The 18,194-nt window shown below is 40.8% G+C and overlaps 1 protein-coding gene across 2 annotated transcripts in view; it reads left to right on the plus strand.

Annotated features, from left to right (window-relative positions):
• The window catches only part of Ahcyl1 (adenosylhomocysteinase like 1), a 32,398-nt gene extending 15,251 nt beyond the window's left edge, over positions 1 to 17,147 (plus strand). The window contains exons 2-17 of one of the 2 annotated variants that reach the window (XM_021631664.2): positions 2,803 to 2,914; positions 5,239 to 5,382; positions 6,354 to 6,454; positions 6,872 to 6,974; positions 8,112 to 8,206; positions 9,024 to 9,130; positions 9,932 to 10,048; positions 10,302 to 10,365; positions 10,986 to 11,074; positions 11,468 to 11,538; positions 11,868 to 11,962; positions 12,039 to 12,137; positions 12,510 to 12,578; positions 13,000 to 13,078; positions 14,620 to 14,740; positions 15,168 to 17,147. In XM_021631664.2, coding sequence (XP_021487339.1) covers positions 2,803 to 2,914; positions 5,239 to 5,382; positions 6,354 to 6,454; positions 6,872 to 6,974; positions 8,112 to 8,206; positions 9,024 to 9,130; positions 9,932 to 10,048; positions 10,302 to 10,365; positions 10,986 to 11,074; positions 11,468 to 11,538; positions 11,868 to 11,962; positions 12,039 to 12,137; positions 12,510 to 12,578; positions 13,000 to 13,078; positions 14,620 to 14,740; positions 15,168 to 15,174 — 1,473 coding nt within the window. In that variant the 3' untranslated portion in view covers positions 15,175 to 17,147. Of the gene's footprint in view, positions 1 to 2,802; positions 2,915 to 5,238; positions 5,383 to 6,353; positions 6,455 to 6,871; positions 6,975 to 8,111; positions 8,207 to 9,023; positions 9,131 to 9,931; positions 10,049 to 10,301; positions 10,366 to 10,985; positions 11,075 to 11,467; positions 11,539 to 11,867; positions 11,963 to 12,038; positions 12,138 to 12,509; positions 12,579 to 12,999; positions 13,079 to 14,619; positions 14,745 to 15,167 lie in introns of those variants that run through there. The other variant, XM_060392908.1, reaches the window with a different exon arrangement.
• The last annotated feature ends 1,047 nt before the right edge of the window (positions 17,148 to 18,194 follow it).

The following is an 18,194-nucleotide window of genomic DNA, read 5'->3' on the forward strand; positions in this document are numbered from 1 at the left end:
AAAGTAAAAAATGTCTTGGGCTGCATGAAGATACTCGTTAATCGTATTCTAAAATGGTGTATGTGGCTCAGCTTGGTTTGATACTACATGAGAGAGGGGTTTTAAAGCCACTCATTCTGCAGATGTTTACCAAAGGCCTTTCTGCATATGAGGCCATGGCTTTCTGTCTGGACATCTAGCTCTTCGGTATGCCTTCAGCATCTGTTTTTGTTTTTAGATTTTATTTATTTATTATGTACACAATGTCCTGTCTGCATGTACACCTGCACGCCAGAAGAGGGCACCAGATCTCATTATAGATGGCTGTGATTCACCATGTGGTTGCTGGGAATTGAACTCAGGACCTCTAGAAGAGCATCCAGTGCTCTTAATCTCTGAGTCATCTCTCCAGTCCCCAGTATCTGTTTTTAGACTTAATGAAACAGGCTGTGGACTTTTCTCCCTTCCTTTTGTCAGAGTCTCCTAAAGAAAAAACTTCCCCAGTTAGACATTGAACCAGATGAGTTCTAAACACCCAGGTTTCTGTCTCTGGTCTGCTATTTGATTCTGTCTTCTACATCCATTCTTAGTTGGAACCGTGCTAGATAGAAAGTTCAGAACACAAACTAGTGTCCTCTTGTTTGCTACGCTATGACTATAGAGTCCTAGCAGTTCTGGTTTTTGTTTGCTTATACTAATTGCCTGTGCCAAAACTACAGACGAAAGCTTGATTCCTACACTACAGTGTGGGGCTACCCCAGCACAGGATGGATGTGTCGGAAGAAGATTGTGCAGCTGTAACTAACGTAGAGTTTACTCTTTTAATGTATTTGAGTGGTTTGTCTGTCTGCATGTATGTGCACAGCTTAAGTTCAGTGCCTTCAAAGGTCAGAAAAGGGAGTCAGACCACCTTAGGCTGGGATTACAGAAGGTTGTAACTGTCATATGGGTACTGGGTATCAAACCCAGGTCTTCTGGAAGAGCAGCAGTGTTTTTAACCACTGAGCTATTGCTCCAGATCCTGATTTACTCTTTCTAGCTTGAAAGTGGTGATCAGGCTCTTATATTAGTATTGTGTATGAAAGTTTTTTACATATTTTTATACATTTCCAGAGATGTTCTTTGCTAAAGATGTAGTTTAATGGCTTCTCCATAGGAACCTTTTTCAGAGTCAGTCAAAATGTGAGGAGAATCTGAATCTGGATTCTCAATTTATACTGTTCTTTTTCAGGAATGTGGGTTTATTTTAAATTTTGAAGAATGAGTTTATCAGAATTTACCTGAGAGTTCAAGAGGAAAGGTTTAAGCCAGCAGTTCTCAATGGCAAACATGTGTTTCCAAGGTCTGTTTGCTTGTTTGTTTTTGCGATTATTTGCATAATAAATAATTTTATGGTTGGCGGCTCACCACAACAGGAGGAACTGTTTTAAAGGGTCAAAACAGTAGGAAGGTTCAGAACCACCAGTTTAAGCTATATAATTCTGTATTTTCACACATTGATTTGTTTATAAAGAACACTGATTGCAAATTATTTTCAGTTTCTTAAAGCCAGTGGTCTTGTGTTATACAGTGTTGCTATGGTGACACATACATATAGCCCTAACACTCAGACTAATGGGCTGATGCAGAATGTGAGATCTGAGCTAGCCTAGGTCTTTTAAAAGATTTTTTTTAGAGTGCCCTACAAACATCTAGTTTTAATTTCTTCTACTTACAAAGACTTTTAAAACTTCTCATTATTTTCTTTTTCGTTTAAGTTCATCCTGATTAGTTAGAATTTAATTAATGGAGAATTTAGAATTTGTTTTAAAACTTATCTTTCATTAAAGTCAGGGGATGTCAGGTGAGGTGACACAAGCTTGTAATCTCAGCACTCAGGGAGTCAGAGTCAGGTGGATCTCTGTGATTTCAAGGCCAGCCTGGTCTACAAAGCCAGTCCAAGGCAGCCAGGGCTACACAGAGAAACCCTGTCTCAACACCAATCTCCCCCCCCCCACCCCCGTCCAAAAAAAAAATACTCTGAGGATACTATGTTGGTTTTATGAAATCCTGGTACATAGCTGGCTATGGTAGTAACACTAATATGTTATGCCATTGCCAGGCATCCTATCCAAAAGTAAGGCCACTGCTATGTTCAGAAGAATATGCTACAAAAGAGTATACTTGGAGGGAAAAAAAAACAAAACAAAACAGATTATGAGGTTGTATCTGTTTTCTGATAGAATTGGGCAAAAGGGTAGAGTTTTGTGTTAAGGTTATAAAAAAGGGAAGGGAGAAACTTAATGAGATAAAGAAAATTTGGCAAAATTGAATAGTGACTAAAATAAATGGTTTATCAGAATTACCATCCTTCCTCTCCTAACCAAGTCTTACTGAAATAACTGGGAAGAGGCAGTAGTTGGGGTTTTTTGTTTATTTGTTTGTTTGTTTTTGTTGTTGTTTTTCAAGATAGGGTTTCTCTGTGTAGCCTTGGCTGTCCTGGACTTGCTTTGTAGATCAGGCTGGCCTCAAACTCACAAGAGATCCACCTGCCTCTGCCTCCCTGAGTGTTTGGATCAAAGGCTTGCACCATTACACTGACGGTAGTTGGTTTTTAAGAGTTCAGAAAGCAGCCTTTTCTCAAAACTATTTTGGTACAGCAAGATGACACTGAGGGTAAAGATGCCTACTGGCCAGCCTGACAGCTTACGTTCTGTCCTCTTTGCCCTCTGACTCCATGTGTGCCTTGGTATGTGCGTGTACACACACACGCACAGACACGATAAGTAAAATCTGTAGAATTTCCTTGTTCTAAGTTTTCAGCTTTCTACCTTTCTCTTATAGCAAATCCAGTTTGCTGATGACATGCAGGAGTTCACCAAATTCCCTACTAAGACTGGCCGGAGATCTTTGTCTCGCTCTATCTCACAGTCGTCCACAGACAGCTATAGTTCCGGTAGGTGTGACCTTCAAGGCCCCTCTGTTGTCTCTTCCTGTTCACTACCTGCTGTTCTTCACTTACTTTGAATGTAAAAATCCATCAGCGCAGGACTTGTGGCTAAGGATGCTTTTGTTGAGACTTTCTTTCCCAAGCTGTTTCTGGGTGGTCTGTGACCACAGCCTAGTTGGTGGCACTGGAAAGTTCCTATATCCACATTTGCGGGGGGGGGGGGGGGAGAATCAGTGGTATTTTTGCTTTCAGAACTGGTATTTAAAAAAAATGTACTTTTAAACTTCAGTTCTTTGTATAAAATATCCTCTTCCATCTGTTGCTAAGACAGCTTGAATTATGACAAAATTAGTATTTTGTCCCCTTTTATTTACAAGATTACCCTTTATGTTTACATATCTCCCCGTTAATTTCTGGAATGTGAAGATCTAAAGGACTGTACTGTAACTCCAGCTGGTTCCTCCCCTCTGTAGTAAGTCAAGTCTTTATTCTGGTTAAATGTGCCTGCCTGAGCCACAGAGAAGGTATTAGAAAGTAACTGGAAAGAGTGTTAAGAGGCTGAGGGGTTGACTCAGTTAATAAAGAACTTTCTGTGCAAGCTAAGGACCTGAGTTTAGTCCCTAGCACTCACATAAAAACCTGGGTGGGGCAGTACATTCTTGTAGTCCCAGTACTGGGAAGACAAGCAGATTCCTAGAGTTCAGTGCCTGGCCAGCTGCCTGTCCTATCCTAGTCACTGAGCTCCAGTTCCCAGTAAAGGGACTTTGTGTCCAAAAAAAAAAAAAAAAAAAAAGGTGAATGGCACTTGGGATGAAATACCTGAGGTTGACCTCTGACTTCCATATGCGTGTGCACATACACACATTCACAGAAGCTTATGAATGATAGAAAATGAGTACTGGAGGAAACATTCAGAGGCACCAGTACACCTCCATCATTCAGCAGAAGAAATAGTTAAAGGGGAAGAGGCTTGCCCAAGGTCCAGATTGCTGTTAATGTTAATGAAGGATTTATAAGAAAAGCCCTTCATTGTTTCTTACTAGTATTGTTTGCATTGTATTATTAACATCAAGGGCCAGGTGTGAGGTTTAATGAATGTAATACAATTGTAAAGAAAATTTTATCTCTTGTCTAAGCCACTGTTAAATATAGGCACCCAACCAATATAGGCAGAAATAGGCAAACAAGAAAAAATGTAGGTACACAGGGTAAACTGAAAATAAATGGTTATATGGATTCTGTGGGGCTGAAGCACACAAGAAACAATCCCAAATATAATGGCTGTCATAACTGAAAAGATGCCTTGATATGACAAGCTAAATTAGTGTATGATAAGCAGAGCAGTTGTAGATAAACAGAAAAGGAAATTTTATGTGGAAAAATTGAATTCTGGGAAGAAGAGATGGAATGAGTGAAGTTTTCAAAGTTTTCTTGATGGTCATCTTATAGAAACCCATTAGAACGTTTTCAAGAGCTTAGTGATAGAGCTGAATTGTTAGACTGGAGATCATGACCTTTAGTAGGACTCAGGATGCTCACACTCCTGTCTGTTTGGAGGACGTATCTCTGGAAGTCAGTAAGAGACTTAGAGCAATGACCAGGAAGCATTCATTTCAGAGAGGAAAGACGTGACTGCAGACCCTCATGCATATCCATTGAAGGGTGGATTTAAACTGTATGTGAAGTTTTTATCTCACATTTATCTTCTTGACAGACTTTTTCCCAAAGCTGTCAGAGAGATCGGTTTGTTTTCTGTCCTTTTCTATATTCTTGAGCACAGCCAGGTATAAAATACCTTAGTTATTACTTTTCGTCTATATCAGTGGTTCTCAGAAGCATCACCTGGGAACTTGTTGGAAGTGCCATCCTGAATACCTCCTGAGACCTGCCATTTGGGAACTTTAGCCAGGGAGCCCGCAATCTGTTCTTTAACAAGCAGGTCATCCTCATAGATGTGTAAGTGAGAACCTGTGACTTATAGAAACAGCATTCTTTATCCCTGTTACTCAATTTCTGTAGGGTCTGGTTACAGTCCAGATGGGCCAAGAGTGTGACATACGATCGCCACAGGTGGTGTAGGATTAGGCTCTGCAGTTGTCTATCACAGACACTAGTGGCAAAATATCATTAGGATGGGTGGAAGAGCTGCGGTGCTAAGAGATGTAGTTTCATTCACAACGGCTGTTAGCGCCTGAAGGAACAGAGTTGATGATGTAAAGGGACCTGCAATTAAAAGTGTTCGCTTCACTTAAATAATAGTCTCTTGGGGAATGCAGTTAGTGGAGTCTGGACCAATGAGGTTTTTCTCTCTATTTCTTTGCTGGCTCTAGCTGCATCTTATACAGATAGTTCTGATGATGAAGTTTCCCCCCGAGAGAAGCAGCAAACCAACTCGAAGGGCAGCAGCAACTTCTGTGTGAAGAACATCAAGCAGGCAGAGTTTGGACGCCGTGAGATTGAGATTGCAGAGCAAGGTAAAGAAGGGCGTGAGTGGAGGCCCAGAAGCACTGCTCATCAAGACCTGGGCAGTTTACCTTCCTGGAAAAGGCAGTTGCTCACAGTCTGGATAAACACTTCTCCCTATATAGAAACTGAGCCTTAGGATTCTTGGGTTTTTTGTTGTTGTTGTTGTTGTTGTTTTGTTTTTTTCCTGTTTCCAGCGTATGGTAATTACAGAGTGGTTTGTTTTCCTCATCATAACAACCATATTCACAGGTCTACAGTGCATAGGCAGCAAGTGTTGGATCACAACATAGTGGTTAGTTGTATGGGATACTTGTAGCTACCAGTACCAGAGACCCAGCTTTCCCAGAAGCAAGTGGCAGGTTTCTAACCTAAGGTTGTGGTAGCCTGGGGTCTTGTTAAGTCCTAGGCACCCTCTGCTGGAGCACAGTAAGGGTGACTGACAGTCAGCTGCATCTTGATTTCTCTATTCCTCTACACTACTCCCAAGGATATCTGCTCTTCTGTTTTTTCATCTTGAAGGTGTGTTTCATCTGCAAGATTGACAGGCTCAGGTAAGACAGCAGAGAAAAATAGATGCAAATGTCTTCCACTGAGTTCAGAGCCATTCCTTCTGGTGTGATAAGGACATACGTAACTCTGTCTATAACTGCTTCCCTCTCCTCTTGATGACACTCACTTTGCCCAGTTTGGAAAGTTTGATACATTCTTTCTTCAGGCCTTTGTGTGTATGAAGCAGAAGCAAGGTTTGTTGATTGCTTACATTATAACTCCAGGTAGTTCATTGGTGATGATTCTAGTCATCAGGGAACTGTGTTTAGCATGTTGTGCCCCGACTCCCTGTGCCTCAGCAGAGCCGACCCCGCCTGTGGCCGGTGGGGCGGCCAGTGCTGGTGCGGACCTGGTTCAGACCTCCCACCTGTGGCTGGTGGGGTGGCTGGTGTTGGTGCGGACCTGGCTCAGACCCCCTGTTCTTCCACAGACATGTCCGCTCTGATTTCACTCAGGAAACGCGCGCAGGGGGAGAAGCCTTTGGCGGGTGCTAAGATAGTGGGCTGCACACACATCACGGCCCAGACAGCGGTGAGTTTGCTGCAAGAAAATAGAGGGGCTTCTGACTTCAGGGAAAGAAAACATGGTTTTTATTAAAGTAAACATGCTTTTCCCTCCTACCTAGCTGACCTACAAAAGCTATTAGATAGAACCTCCCTGTTCAGTAATGTAGCTTGTTTTACTTTTGTTCATATACTAAACCCATTTCTACTACACCTGACTTAGGAGGACGTAAATGGATTTTGTAAAACTTTGTGAATACTTTAAGGAGCATGTCTTTCAGACATAGATAAGCAGCTGCCGCCACACAGCTGAATTGTACCTTTACGTGACTCTCCAGTGCAGCGTCAGCTCTGTGATGCTACAGCTACCATGTTCTTGCTGAGGTTTGTCCCCTGCTCCTGGGTAGCCCCCCTCTCCCTCACCTATCTTTCTGTACTTCCGTAGGTATTGATTGAGACACTTTGCGCCTTGGGGGCTCAGTGCCGCTGGTCTGCTTGCAACATCTATTCAACTCAGAATGAAGTAGCTGCAGCCCTGGCTGAGGCTGGTAAGCTTCACTTTTTTTTTTTTTAACCAACTTTGCCTCAAGTAAATACAGTATATCAAAGTTGTCCTTATATCATGTATATCTGGGGAACATAAATTTGAACAGTCTTAAAACAACAGAGCTGAAGATGAAGCTCAATGATCGGATATTTTCCTAGCATGCAACACAACAGTGAATTCGACAGTAAACCACAACAGGGGTGAGGAGAACAGGAGGAAATTTATATTAAACCCAAAGTATAGTTTCAAAACAAAAAACAAACAAACAAACAAAAAAAAAACAAAAAAAGGAAATGCCCAATTCTAATGTTAAATGGATGAAGAATATTGAACTATGAGCTCAGCTGGTCTCTTTTCCCCAAAAGTCTTACCAATCTTAAGAACACTGTAAATAGTCTTTTATATTAATACTTAATTATCTGGTATTCTGTAGTGCACGAAAATGTGTGTGCTAATGATTTTAGCTAATTAAAAATAAAATAATTTTTACTGTTAAAATGGTCAGAAGAACATCACCATGAACTTTTGTCTGAGGACCTTCCACCTTCATAGCTCAAGAAAGTTACACTAGACTTTGTCTAATTCTTTCCTAATAAGTGTTTATTATAGAAGATTTAGGAAATTCAAAATAATCAAAGATTTGACAAGCTTCTTTATGCATTATGATGGTGAACCAAATCTTAGTATGTACACATTTTTATAACCTTAAACATCACATTTCAGAAGTAATTTCTCGTATCACTGAAAAGTGACCACATTGTCCATTCACATGGCCACATAATTTTACTTCCTCTTTTTCCTAGAATTGAACATTTAAATTATTTCAAGATGTTTGCTGATGTTCAGTGCTCTAGAAGGAGGTTTGCGTTACATTATTTTACCTCCTTAAGATGCAGCATAAAATGTAAAATTGGCCTAAAGACAATAATATTTTATGACTCTAAGGTGTTTTTTAAAGCAGAAATCTCCTAATTTCTAAACTAAGGTAATTTCTGAACTAAAACTACAATTTTGACTTTTATTTTTTACTCTTTAAGTTTTCTCGCTTCAGTATTGTTTTTTTGCCTTTCATTCTTCGTATGGATCTCAGAAACTGGTACTGCCGTGATAAAAAACTGATTTATTTCTGTATCCATAGGAGTTGCAGTGTTCGCCTGGAAGGGCGAGTCAGAAGATGACTTCTGGTGGTGCATTGACCGCTGTGTCAACATGGATGGGTGGCAGGCTAACATGGTAATGATTCATGTCCATTCCATACTTGTGACTATGGAGTTATTGCCTTTTCTCCGTTAAAGCATGGTTCCCTAAATATATTTTTGTATGTTTGGTCTTATTTAATGACTATATTGCTAAAGTGTTTATAACACAATACCTACTCGGTATGGGTCTAAGATGCACAAGGCTCTGGATTCAATCTTCAGCACCAAAAATACAAACAAAAAAAGGAAAAAAAAAAAAGGAAAAAAGAAAGAAAGAAGGCAGGTGCTAAGTCTTGAAAGATGGGGGAAGGGTAAGCTTAGATGGACACTTGGCTCAAACACAGCAGAATAAACAGAAGGAAATGATGTGGTCCCTCTTTGGAGTAGGAGTCTTATTTCTTTCTGTCCTGCTCCAGTTCTCCTTTTGTGTTCAAAGGAGCTGTATATTTCAACAAAACTGAAGATGAGCCCATGATTTGTAATGCTTGTTTACTATAGCTGGGCATGGTGGTACATGCCTGTGAGTCAGCATTTGAGAGGCTAAAGCAGGAAGAGTACTCAGCTCAGGAGTTTTAGAATAGCCTGAGCAATGTAGTAAAATCCAGTCTCAAAAAAAAAAAAAAAAAAAAAAAGCTTTCTACTGTAGCCTAGAACACATTTAAGAATTCTTTTAACCATTTTACACCAACAGACTTAACTATATTTCCACTGTCTAAGCCTACTCTGTGGAGCTTTAAGAAATGCTCTTCCAAAACATACAGGGCTTTCTCACTAGTGTAGAAAGTGGGCTCAAAGTTCCCCCTAGCTCTAGCAGCCTGAATGCCCATAGAAGTCTTCTGGCTGTTCTGTAGATCCTGGATGATGGGGGAGACTTAACCCACTGGGTTTATAAGAAGTATCCAAACGTGTTTAAGAAGATCCGAGGCATTGTGGAAGAGAGCGTGACTGGTGTTCACAGGTAACAGATTCTGGAGTAGCTGCCCCTTGTGTTCTTGCCTCATCAAATTCTTCTGGTCTCTCCTAGGCTCTAGGGCTGTGTTTCAGACTTAAAAGTAACTAAGTGGGAGTATCTTCATTAGATACAACTGAGTTTTTACTTTTGAAAAATCAAAATGACCATAGAAGGAATTTTTCAATTCTAATTCACATGTTTTTATCTCTCCCATTTACTCCACTGAGTAATTAACAATTGTTTGGGGGAATGGGGTAGGGAGGAGTGTGTCTTGGAACACTTGCACTAAATGTTATATTATAATCATATTTTAAATATGGAGGGAAAAGCCAATTGAAAAACCATATGTGATGCAACAAAAATAAAACTGGAGACATAGTAGTGATTTGGTGGTGGAAATAACTAAATGATATTGAGGAGTATTGCTCTACTGAGGGTACATTGCGCGTGATTTCTCTCACAGACACAGTAAACCACATCAAAACCGTTGTAATCTTTGTTTACCAGAAGTGGACATGAGTGTTGAAAGTTAGAAAAATGCTGGCCTAAGGTTATAATGTTCCCTTTGCGGAAGAGCAATAAATTATTTCAACCGAAAAAAAAAATTATTTTCCTTCCAAAATTAAAGGATAAAGGTAGAAGAAAATTACTTGAGAGATGACAAGAGAGTAATCGTGTTTCCAGATAACTCTGAGCAATAAATAAGACTAAGGAGGGCAGCATGGAACTTGAAGTAAGAGATTTTATTGTGTACTGTTTTATCACCTAACTTGGTGTGTTTGTTTTTGTGGCTTCTTCTCCCCTTAGGCTGTATCAGCTCTCCAAAGCTGGGAAGCTCTGTGTTCCAGCCATGAATGTCAATGATTCTGTTACCAAACAGAAGTTTGATAACTTGTACTGCTGCCGAGAATCCATTTTGGATGGGTATGTTGAAGCGTATACGTTAGACTTGCAACGAACCAGTGGGAGTTGTTTGACATATTAGTCTGATGCCTACAGCTTGCTCTGTAGTCTCCCTCTTTTACATGCTATTAAAGAGCCCCATTTCACACCAATTTCACACCAATTTCAGCCAGCTTCAATTGAATTTCTCTTGGGCTTGCCCTACACTTTAATTTGGTATGAAGGGACTGAGTTGCTAATAATGTTTGAGTTGAGCCCTTGTCTGTTTCCACAGCCTGAAGAGGACTACAGATGTGATGTTTGGTGGGAAGCAAGTGGTGGTGTGTGGCTATGGTGAGGTAAATAGCCGGGCCCCGTGTCTCTGTCTTTTTTACTAGGAGGCTTAATAGAAACATTAGATGAAGGAGACAGTCTTGTTTTATTAATTGATGTCACTCTTATTGCCTTCCACTTACAACCTTTTATGAAATACAATTCAAGTGAATAAGTAACGTTTTATTTCCATTTTATGACTTGCATTATAATGGAGAAATGGAAGTGACATTAGAGTTGAATGTCTCTAACCTGGAATAGGCCCTAGGAAGTTTCACTGCCTTCAGCAGTGGCCCACTGATGTTCTTAGGCTGCTGCTGTTCAATAGACCCATTGCAAGTGAGTTGTACCAGGTTTTTATGGAGTTAAGAAATCAGAGTTATTCTTGTTTGATCTTGTTTCCATAATGGAAACTGTTACCCAAAGGCTCCCTCTCCCCAACCCTTGTTATGACATGTCTGCTAAATTATCTCTAATTGAGGTTTGCCGTCTGGTTTGGGTTTCTTTCTGCTGCAGTTGGGGTTGGAGTGTTTGCTAGATGATGAGTGATTTAAAGAAGGCTAATTCTTAGCTCCTCAGAAGCTTGTCTGTCCCAATGATTATGTCTTATTAGACCTGGCAACTTGGCTTTTCCTATGTTCTGCAGGTAGGAAAGGGCTGCTGTGCTGCTCTCAAGGCTCTTGGAGCAATTGTCTACATCACAGAAATTGACCCCATCTGTGCTCTGCAGGCCTGGTAAGGATAGAGTAATGATAAATAATGATAGAGTAGTGATACTATTAGATTTGATGTAGGTGCTTTATATCTCTCAGAGTTGGTGGTTGATTCACATAATTGTTTTTGTAAAAATCTCACAGGAAGAGAAGAGTAAGATGATTAGTTCACTTTCTTCTAATTCTGAGGATTTTCTAGGGCCCCTTGGCATTTTCGCTTCCAGTGTAGACTCTGGAGGTTCTGCAGAAGCCGGTGTGTAGTTTGGTATACCGTAGCACTTTCCGGTTGTAGCATTAATTTTTACTTCAGAAGGGGATTTTATTTGTTTTCTAATTTTGTGACCATTTCAGAAAGTGTTATGGTGTGAGACACACACACACTCTTTGCTTACAGTGTTGCTTTCTTTTCTTCCAGCATGGATGGGTTCAGGGTGGTGAAGCTAAATGAAGTCATCCGGCAGGTGGATGTTGTAATAACTTGCACAGGTAAGTGTCAGCGCTCTGGTACATGTAGAGCAGTGCTAACTGTCAGGCTAAATCTCAAAAGTGATAACGTAAGACCTGTGCTCAGTGTGAATTGTCACACTTAGAGTGAGTTCTCAGAATTTTTAGTGTTTTCCGGAAGGAAGAGCTTTTTTTCCCCTGGTGATTTTTCATATTAACTGGTCTTAAAGCCGGTGGTTAAGCTTAAGCATTTGCTGTACACATCTTTCTCACAATGGGGACAGTTCTTTAATGGTAACATACAACCCCCAGGTTCCAGCACCTCTAGGCGCCCTGCACCTCTGTCATCAGCCACTCTTCTTTACTTTTAGGAAATAAGAATGTAGTGACACGGGAGCATCTGGACCGAATGAAAAATAGTTGCATTGTATGCAATATGGGCCACTCCAACACGGAAATCGATGTGGTAAGCTTTCTCTCCAGTATAGCTAGGCCTTTCTCTGCATTTCACTAGAGCCACAACCGTCTGTTCTTCCTTCCAGACCAGTCTCCGCACTCCAGAGCTAACATGGGAGCGAGTACGTTCTCAAGTGGACCATGTCATCTGGCCTGATGGCAAACGTGTCGTCCTTCTAGCAGAGGTAACACATACGAAAGACTGGTTGGGTGCTAGATCCACACAGTGAGGAAGAGGAAGCAGCGGAAATGCTAGGGTCTGTGTTCCGATGAATTCTGTCTTTGGACAGAAGCAGGTTTCCCAGTCGTGTATCCTCTATAAGAGAAGCACTCTAAGAAAACCTCCTTTTTGCTAAGTACATACATTGTTGCTGCCCGTAGCTGGTTTCAGCCTTCACACAGATTTGAAAAGAGGGTAAATCCTGGAGTCCCAATGTTAAACTATAATTCTTTTTCTTCAAGTGAAGCACAGAGAGGTGTAAAGCCTTTCCTGTGAGTGCCTTTAGAACCTGGAAGAAAGGCATCTTTTTCAAACCATCTCTCTCTTCTCTTCTCAGGGTCGTTTACTCAATTTGAGCTGCTCCACAGTTCCTACCTTTGTTCTTTCCATCACAGCTACAACACAGGTATGTGGCAAGATGCCTGCTTTCCCTACCCTGAGATGTGTAGAGCTGGGAACAGCACAGACGAGGGCTCTGATGAGTGTGCTTACATTCTGACTGACCTCTTAACCTTTTTCACGTCCTAAGTTGTTGAGGCTCACACTTTTTCCTTTAAAGAGGTATTAGTGATTGTGTCCCTGAATTTTTCTGCTCAGATGAAATTATAGTGTTCCAGCTTAGTTATATTTAGTTTGTTCTTTTGTTACAAACTAAACAAAAACATCGCTTTCTCTTAGGTCAGCTAGCCTTTGTTTCAAGGCAGAGTCCTGGATGCTCTCAGATGACCAATCACTGTCATCCTTATCATAAAGTGCCATTAAACCTAGTTTATTTTATGTCCCTGTCTAAGAAGTGCTTTGCTCTCCTGCCCTCTTTCTCACCTTAGGCTTTGGCACTGATAGAACTTTATAATGCACCTGAGGGACGCTACAAGCAGGATGTATACTTGCTTCCTAAGAAAATGGGTAAGTGAAAGACTGAAACCTGCATTGATCCTAGTCAGCTACATGGTTTTCTAAAAGACTTTTCTTAAAAGCACTAGTGTCAAGTCAGGGTTCTGATTGTTCTTCTGGTACTTGGAAGATGCCTGGTCTCAGACAACATTCTATTAGCACATGAACCTCCGTTTTTGTGAGTAGTTGTGTGAGAATAATACTGTGTACTTTACAGAATTGTAAGAATCTGAGGTAAATAAGATGCTCTTATTCCCAAGTTCCTTCCAAAACTAAGCCGACTTCCCAGTGTAACAAGTACAGCCTAGACCAAAGTGTGAGAAATAGAAACAAGTTGTATTATCCATCTTCTGTTTTATTGACAAATCACCTCCAAACCAGCCTTCTGCACCTCATAGACTTTGTGTGGCATAAACTATCTCTTGTCCTTTGTACCCACCCCATACTTACAGCCAGTCCAAATGCCTGGCTTTACACTAAAAAACAACTTGCGGACTGGAGAGATGCTAATGGTTAAAAGCACTTGCTGTTTTGGCAGAGGACCCAGGCTCAGGTCTCAGCACCCATTTGGTTGATCACAACCATCTTACAGTGGGCAAGGGACCCCGTGTCCTCTTCTGGGCTCGATGAACACCACGCTCAGCAGGACACATGTGTTCCAAATATATACATGCAGAAAAACATGCATACATATGAAATTTTCTTGCGTTGGTTTCTTCAAATGGCTTACCTCACACTGCTCTTGGATATTTTTTGTTGTTTTAATGTTTTGAGGTGTTGTGCTCACATGTGTATCTGACCACAGGTATGCCTGTTAGAAGAGGGTATCAAAAAGCCTGGAACTGGAGTTACAGATAGATGGTTTGAGCTGCTTCATGGATGCTGGGAATCTTACCCGGTTCTTCTAAAAGAACACCCAGTGCCTTTAACTGTTGAGTAATGTCTCTACCCTGTAGATTTTTTTTTTTTTAAAGAAATTGTATTCATAAAAATTAGGGAACAGTACTAAACATGTGCCTTAGAAGCCCATGAGCCTAAGACTTGTGGCTTTAGGGAGCCTATCCTAAATAACTGTCAATGATGGGAGGCTCTTTTGAGCCCTACTGGACTCATTTTTGTGATTCATGATTTGATGATAGTTTAATCTAGTTAAGGAAGTTGCCACAAGAAACTAGGGGTAGTATATGACTTGGTAACCACTTCTTTATTTTTCATTTATTTTTTTTTATTTTTATTATTAGTAACATTTTATTAACTCTGTATCCCCGCTATATCCCGCTCCCTCATTCCCTTGGTAACCACTTCTGACAGGAAGTCCAAGACACCCATTCACCAAGCTGATAGATGGCCCTCTGCTTGTCCTTTGTAGGTGCTTAAAAGAAGTAATTTTCCAGAAATGCAGCTTTGAAAGCTTTCTTAATTAAGCAAATATTTCAAGTTGTGGATTCTATTCTCTTCTTAAACAGTTTTAAAAATGAAAATAAAATGTACCCTAAAGGCATATCTGACAAGAAGTCTATTGCTTTCCCCTGCCACTTTTTTCCTCTTCCTAGATGAATATGTTGCCAGCTTGCACCTGCCGTCATTTGATGCCCACCTGACAGAGCTGACAGATGACCAAGCAAAGTATCTGGGACTCAACAAAAATGGGCCATTCAAACCTAATTATTACAGGTAACTGGGAAGAAAGCAATGAAGTTCTTTTCCCCAGTGTTAGACCAGCCAGCCTAGTCAGATTTCTTCAGTAATGATAAGTGTCATGCCTGCTGCTATTAAAGAAAGAATATAAGGCCCACGCTGCAGATTATCAGGACAGTGACTAGATTGATCAGTATTGGAGTGTTTGGCTAGTAGAGTGAGCTTTAGTCCCCAGCTCTGCAGAAAACCAGATTGACAAGGTAGTAAGGGGAAATATATATCCACCAATAAATGTAAAGAACTAAGAGTATTTTAAGGTTTTAGAAGGTGAGCCTCACCCCAGGAGGAACCCACACAAGAATCCCCCTAGTCTAGGCTAGGAGGAAGTTTGGAGAAGATGCTGTGCTGATCTCCTGACTCTCATATAGAAAACGTGTTAACTAGTCCATCTCTCTCTTTTCAGATACTAATGGGCGTTTTACAGTGACCAGTCTACATGAACCACGCAACTCTAATAGAGTATTTTTTAAGATAACTTTTATTTTCTTCTTATTACTTTCCTTTGAATTTTTTCTATAATTTCATTTTTTGTTTTCTCATCTCATCATTTGAGTTTTGCAGAGCACACAGGAACTTGCTCATGGCTCTTTAAGTGAAATTGAGGTTGAAGGATTCTCACCCTAGTCACTAAAGAAGGGTTTAACTCTGCAGCCCCGAAAATTGCTTCTTTAACCATTTCTGGGGACTTTGGTCGTATTTAGTCACCTTATTAACAGAAAATGCTAAGATATCTTCTATGTGGAATAATCTACAGTGTATCAATTGCCTTAAAAGAGCCTGTTTCCTAGCTGCTGGAACTAGTGCTCTTTCCCTTCTTCAGGTGAGCCAGGATGCTACTTCCCACCCAGGTAGGTTAGCTGTAGGTGGTGCATGTCAACCTCCCTTAGAAACGCTAAGCCCTGTTTCCTGTATAAGGTGGCATGTCTGGCACAGAGATGTGTTGCTTGTTAAGCTCAGTAGGTTCACTTGGATTTGTAGTTCAGCCCTTCCACCAGTCTCTCTCATTGTTCTAGCTTTAACTAAACTGCATTCTATCAAGTTGAATTTTGTCCCGTAGCATTTATTTCTGTTTCATTTCTTTTAATTAAGGAAAAATTTTAGTGTTAACCCTGAGGAACAGCTCAGGTGTTTAGTTACCAATATATCTTTTGAACCTTTGAAGCAAAGCGTGAAGAGTTGAGGCTAGAAAAATCCTAGTCTTAGACTCTGATGTTTCCAGCCCATAGTTTATAGCATCAGTGAACTGGAGCCATAAGCAGAATTTCTCAGCTCTGCCTCATGCAGCTTATGCTGACGGCCAATTTCTTGAGCCATTACTCAGTATAATACACTGAACCCTGTCTTTAGGGTTTATCCTTTAAGAGCAAACTTGTGGGCAGCTGTGCTTCTGCAACCCAAACTATTTGAAGGGAAGTCTGTGTAGATGGAACAAAGAATGACAAATTGGGCCAAGGTGAAACAAATGTAACTATATGACCTGTTCAGAACGGTAGGCCTTGTCTGGTGTTAGTTTTATAGACATGGTACCACTTTTCATTGACACTTGCCACAAAAATAAAAATTATAAACTGAGATCTTAAAGAAGAGTTGGTGGAGAAAGTATATCCTAATTCATGCTCTAAGAGAATTCCAAGAGGCCCTCTAAAGATCAGAGAGTCATTCCCAGGCCAGGCACCCTGCTTGCCAGCACCTCTGCATGGTCAAACGAGCTTCATGCTCACAAGCTTTAAGTATATAATTATCCAGGATTTTAAGTCCTCAACGTGTTCTAGCTTGTGATCCTTCAAAGATGGGTTATGCGTTAATGCTAGGTACTAGAAATGTTTACTTCTCTCTTTCCACTGATCAGAAAAACAGGCATTAAAAACAGAAATAGAAGAAAGGAAAGCTTTTACCCTGCACCTTCCTAGCAGGGAACAATTATATTGCCAAAACCCTTTCCCTTTCCTCTCCCTACCCAGTTCCTTCCTGTTCCTTGCCAACATGATCATGCTTTCTTCTCTATAGATGCTAACATTTGAAGACCCCTTTCCTAGGGCACTTAACCAGCCAGTCAGAACATCACTTTGAGTAGATCTTGGCCAACAACAGTATATCCATCTGGTCAGCTCTGCTAGAGGGAAAGGGCCCAGGTTCTGCTGCCCTCTGATTTGCCCTCTGGTCCTGTGTCTATTACTATATCCATAGGAATAATAGGTAAGGGCTAGTCTCTGCCAAGCCATGTAACAAAGGGCACTGGAAAATGTCTGGCATCAGAGGGAACATGTGGAGACCAACTTGGGAGGAAAATACTCATTTTGTATTGAATGATTTTTAATGAATGCAATATTAATCCTTGCAGATGAGCAATAATCATTAAAGTCAATTAAAATGATAAAACTTATTGATAGTCTGGTGTCTTTTTTTGTTAAATAGCAAAACTTCACTAGACTCTGTTTGCTATATGAGACAAGCCATTTGAAGACAGGGTCTGTTCTTACATAAGCAGACTTCTTGGCTCAAATCATCCTGACTCAATCTTCCCAGTAGCGGTGACTATAGGCTGAAACCTGTGCACCGCGTATAGTTATGAATATCTTAAGTTGCTGTGACACAGATGTTGAATAACCTTCTAAAATCTGTGTGTTAAGACAGAGAGCTGCACTGGGACCTTTAGGAAGTAGGACCGAATGGAAGGTGCTTGGAATACTGGAAGTGTGCCCTTGGAAGGAATGGGTGCCATCACCCATTGTTCTTTTTGCTTCCTGGCTACTGAGATGAGCAGTTTCGTTTCCACCTTGAATTTTTGGCTTAACTGTTCTGCCTTACATAGACGCAAGGTAATGTAGCTAATCAGTCATGGACTGAAACCTGCCTTCAGCACTGTAAGGCAAAATACTGTTTTTATCTTTATAAGTTAATTATCTCGGGTATTCATCATAATGATGGAAAGCTGACCAATGCATGTGGATATCTAAGTCCTTGCTGCGTAAAAGAGCGTGTCATGACTCAGCTGATAAAGTTCTTGCCTTCCAAGTATGAGGACCAGCATTTCTTTTCCAGAACCCAAGTAAAAAATTGTAGGCTGTATTGGCACATACTTGTAATGCCAGCACTGGCGAGACAGAGACAAGGAGAACTGGCACTCAGTAGCCAGGCAGTCTAGCTATTGATGAGCTCCAGGCCAGTGAGCTTCCCTGTAACAAAGGGCCTTTGTAGGAGGAAGATTCTGTACCTAAGGATGACACCCAGGGTTATTCTTTGGCCAACAAATGAACACATGCATATAGACCTGCATGTGCGCACACATGCAAAACATTTTGTGAAACTGGCTGTTCTATAGAGAATAGAAATTTACTGTCAACATTTCTGGAAGCTGGGATGTCCAGGATCAAGTAATCAGCAGATTGGTGTCAGAAACTGGCTGTTCTTTGTAATAAAAAGCCCCATA

Source organism: Meriones unguiculatus, chromosome 10 (genome assembly GCF_030254825.1).
Source record: "Meriones unguiculatus strain TT.TT164.6M chromosome 10, Bangor_MerUng_6.1, whole genome shotgun sequence".
Classification (NCBI taxonomy): domain Eukaryota; kingdom Metazoa; phylum Chordata; class Mammalia; order Rodentia; family Muridae; genus Meriones; species Meriones unguiculatus.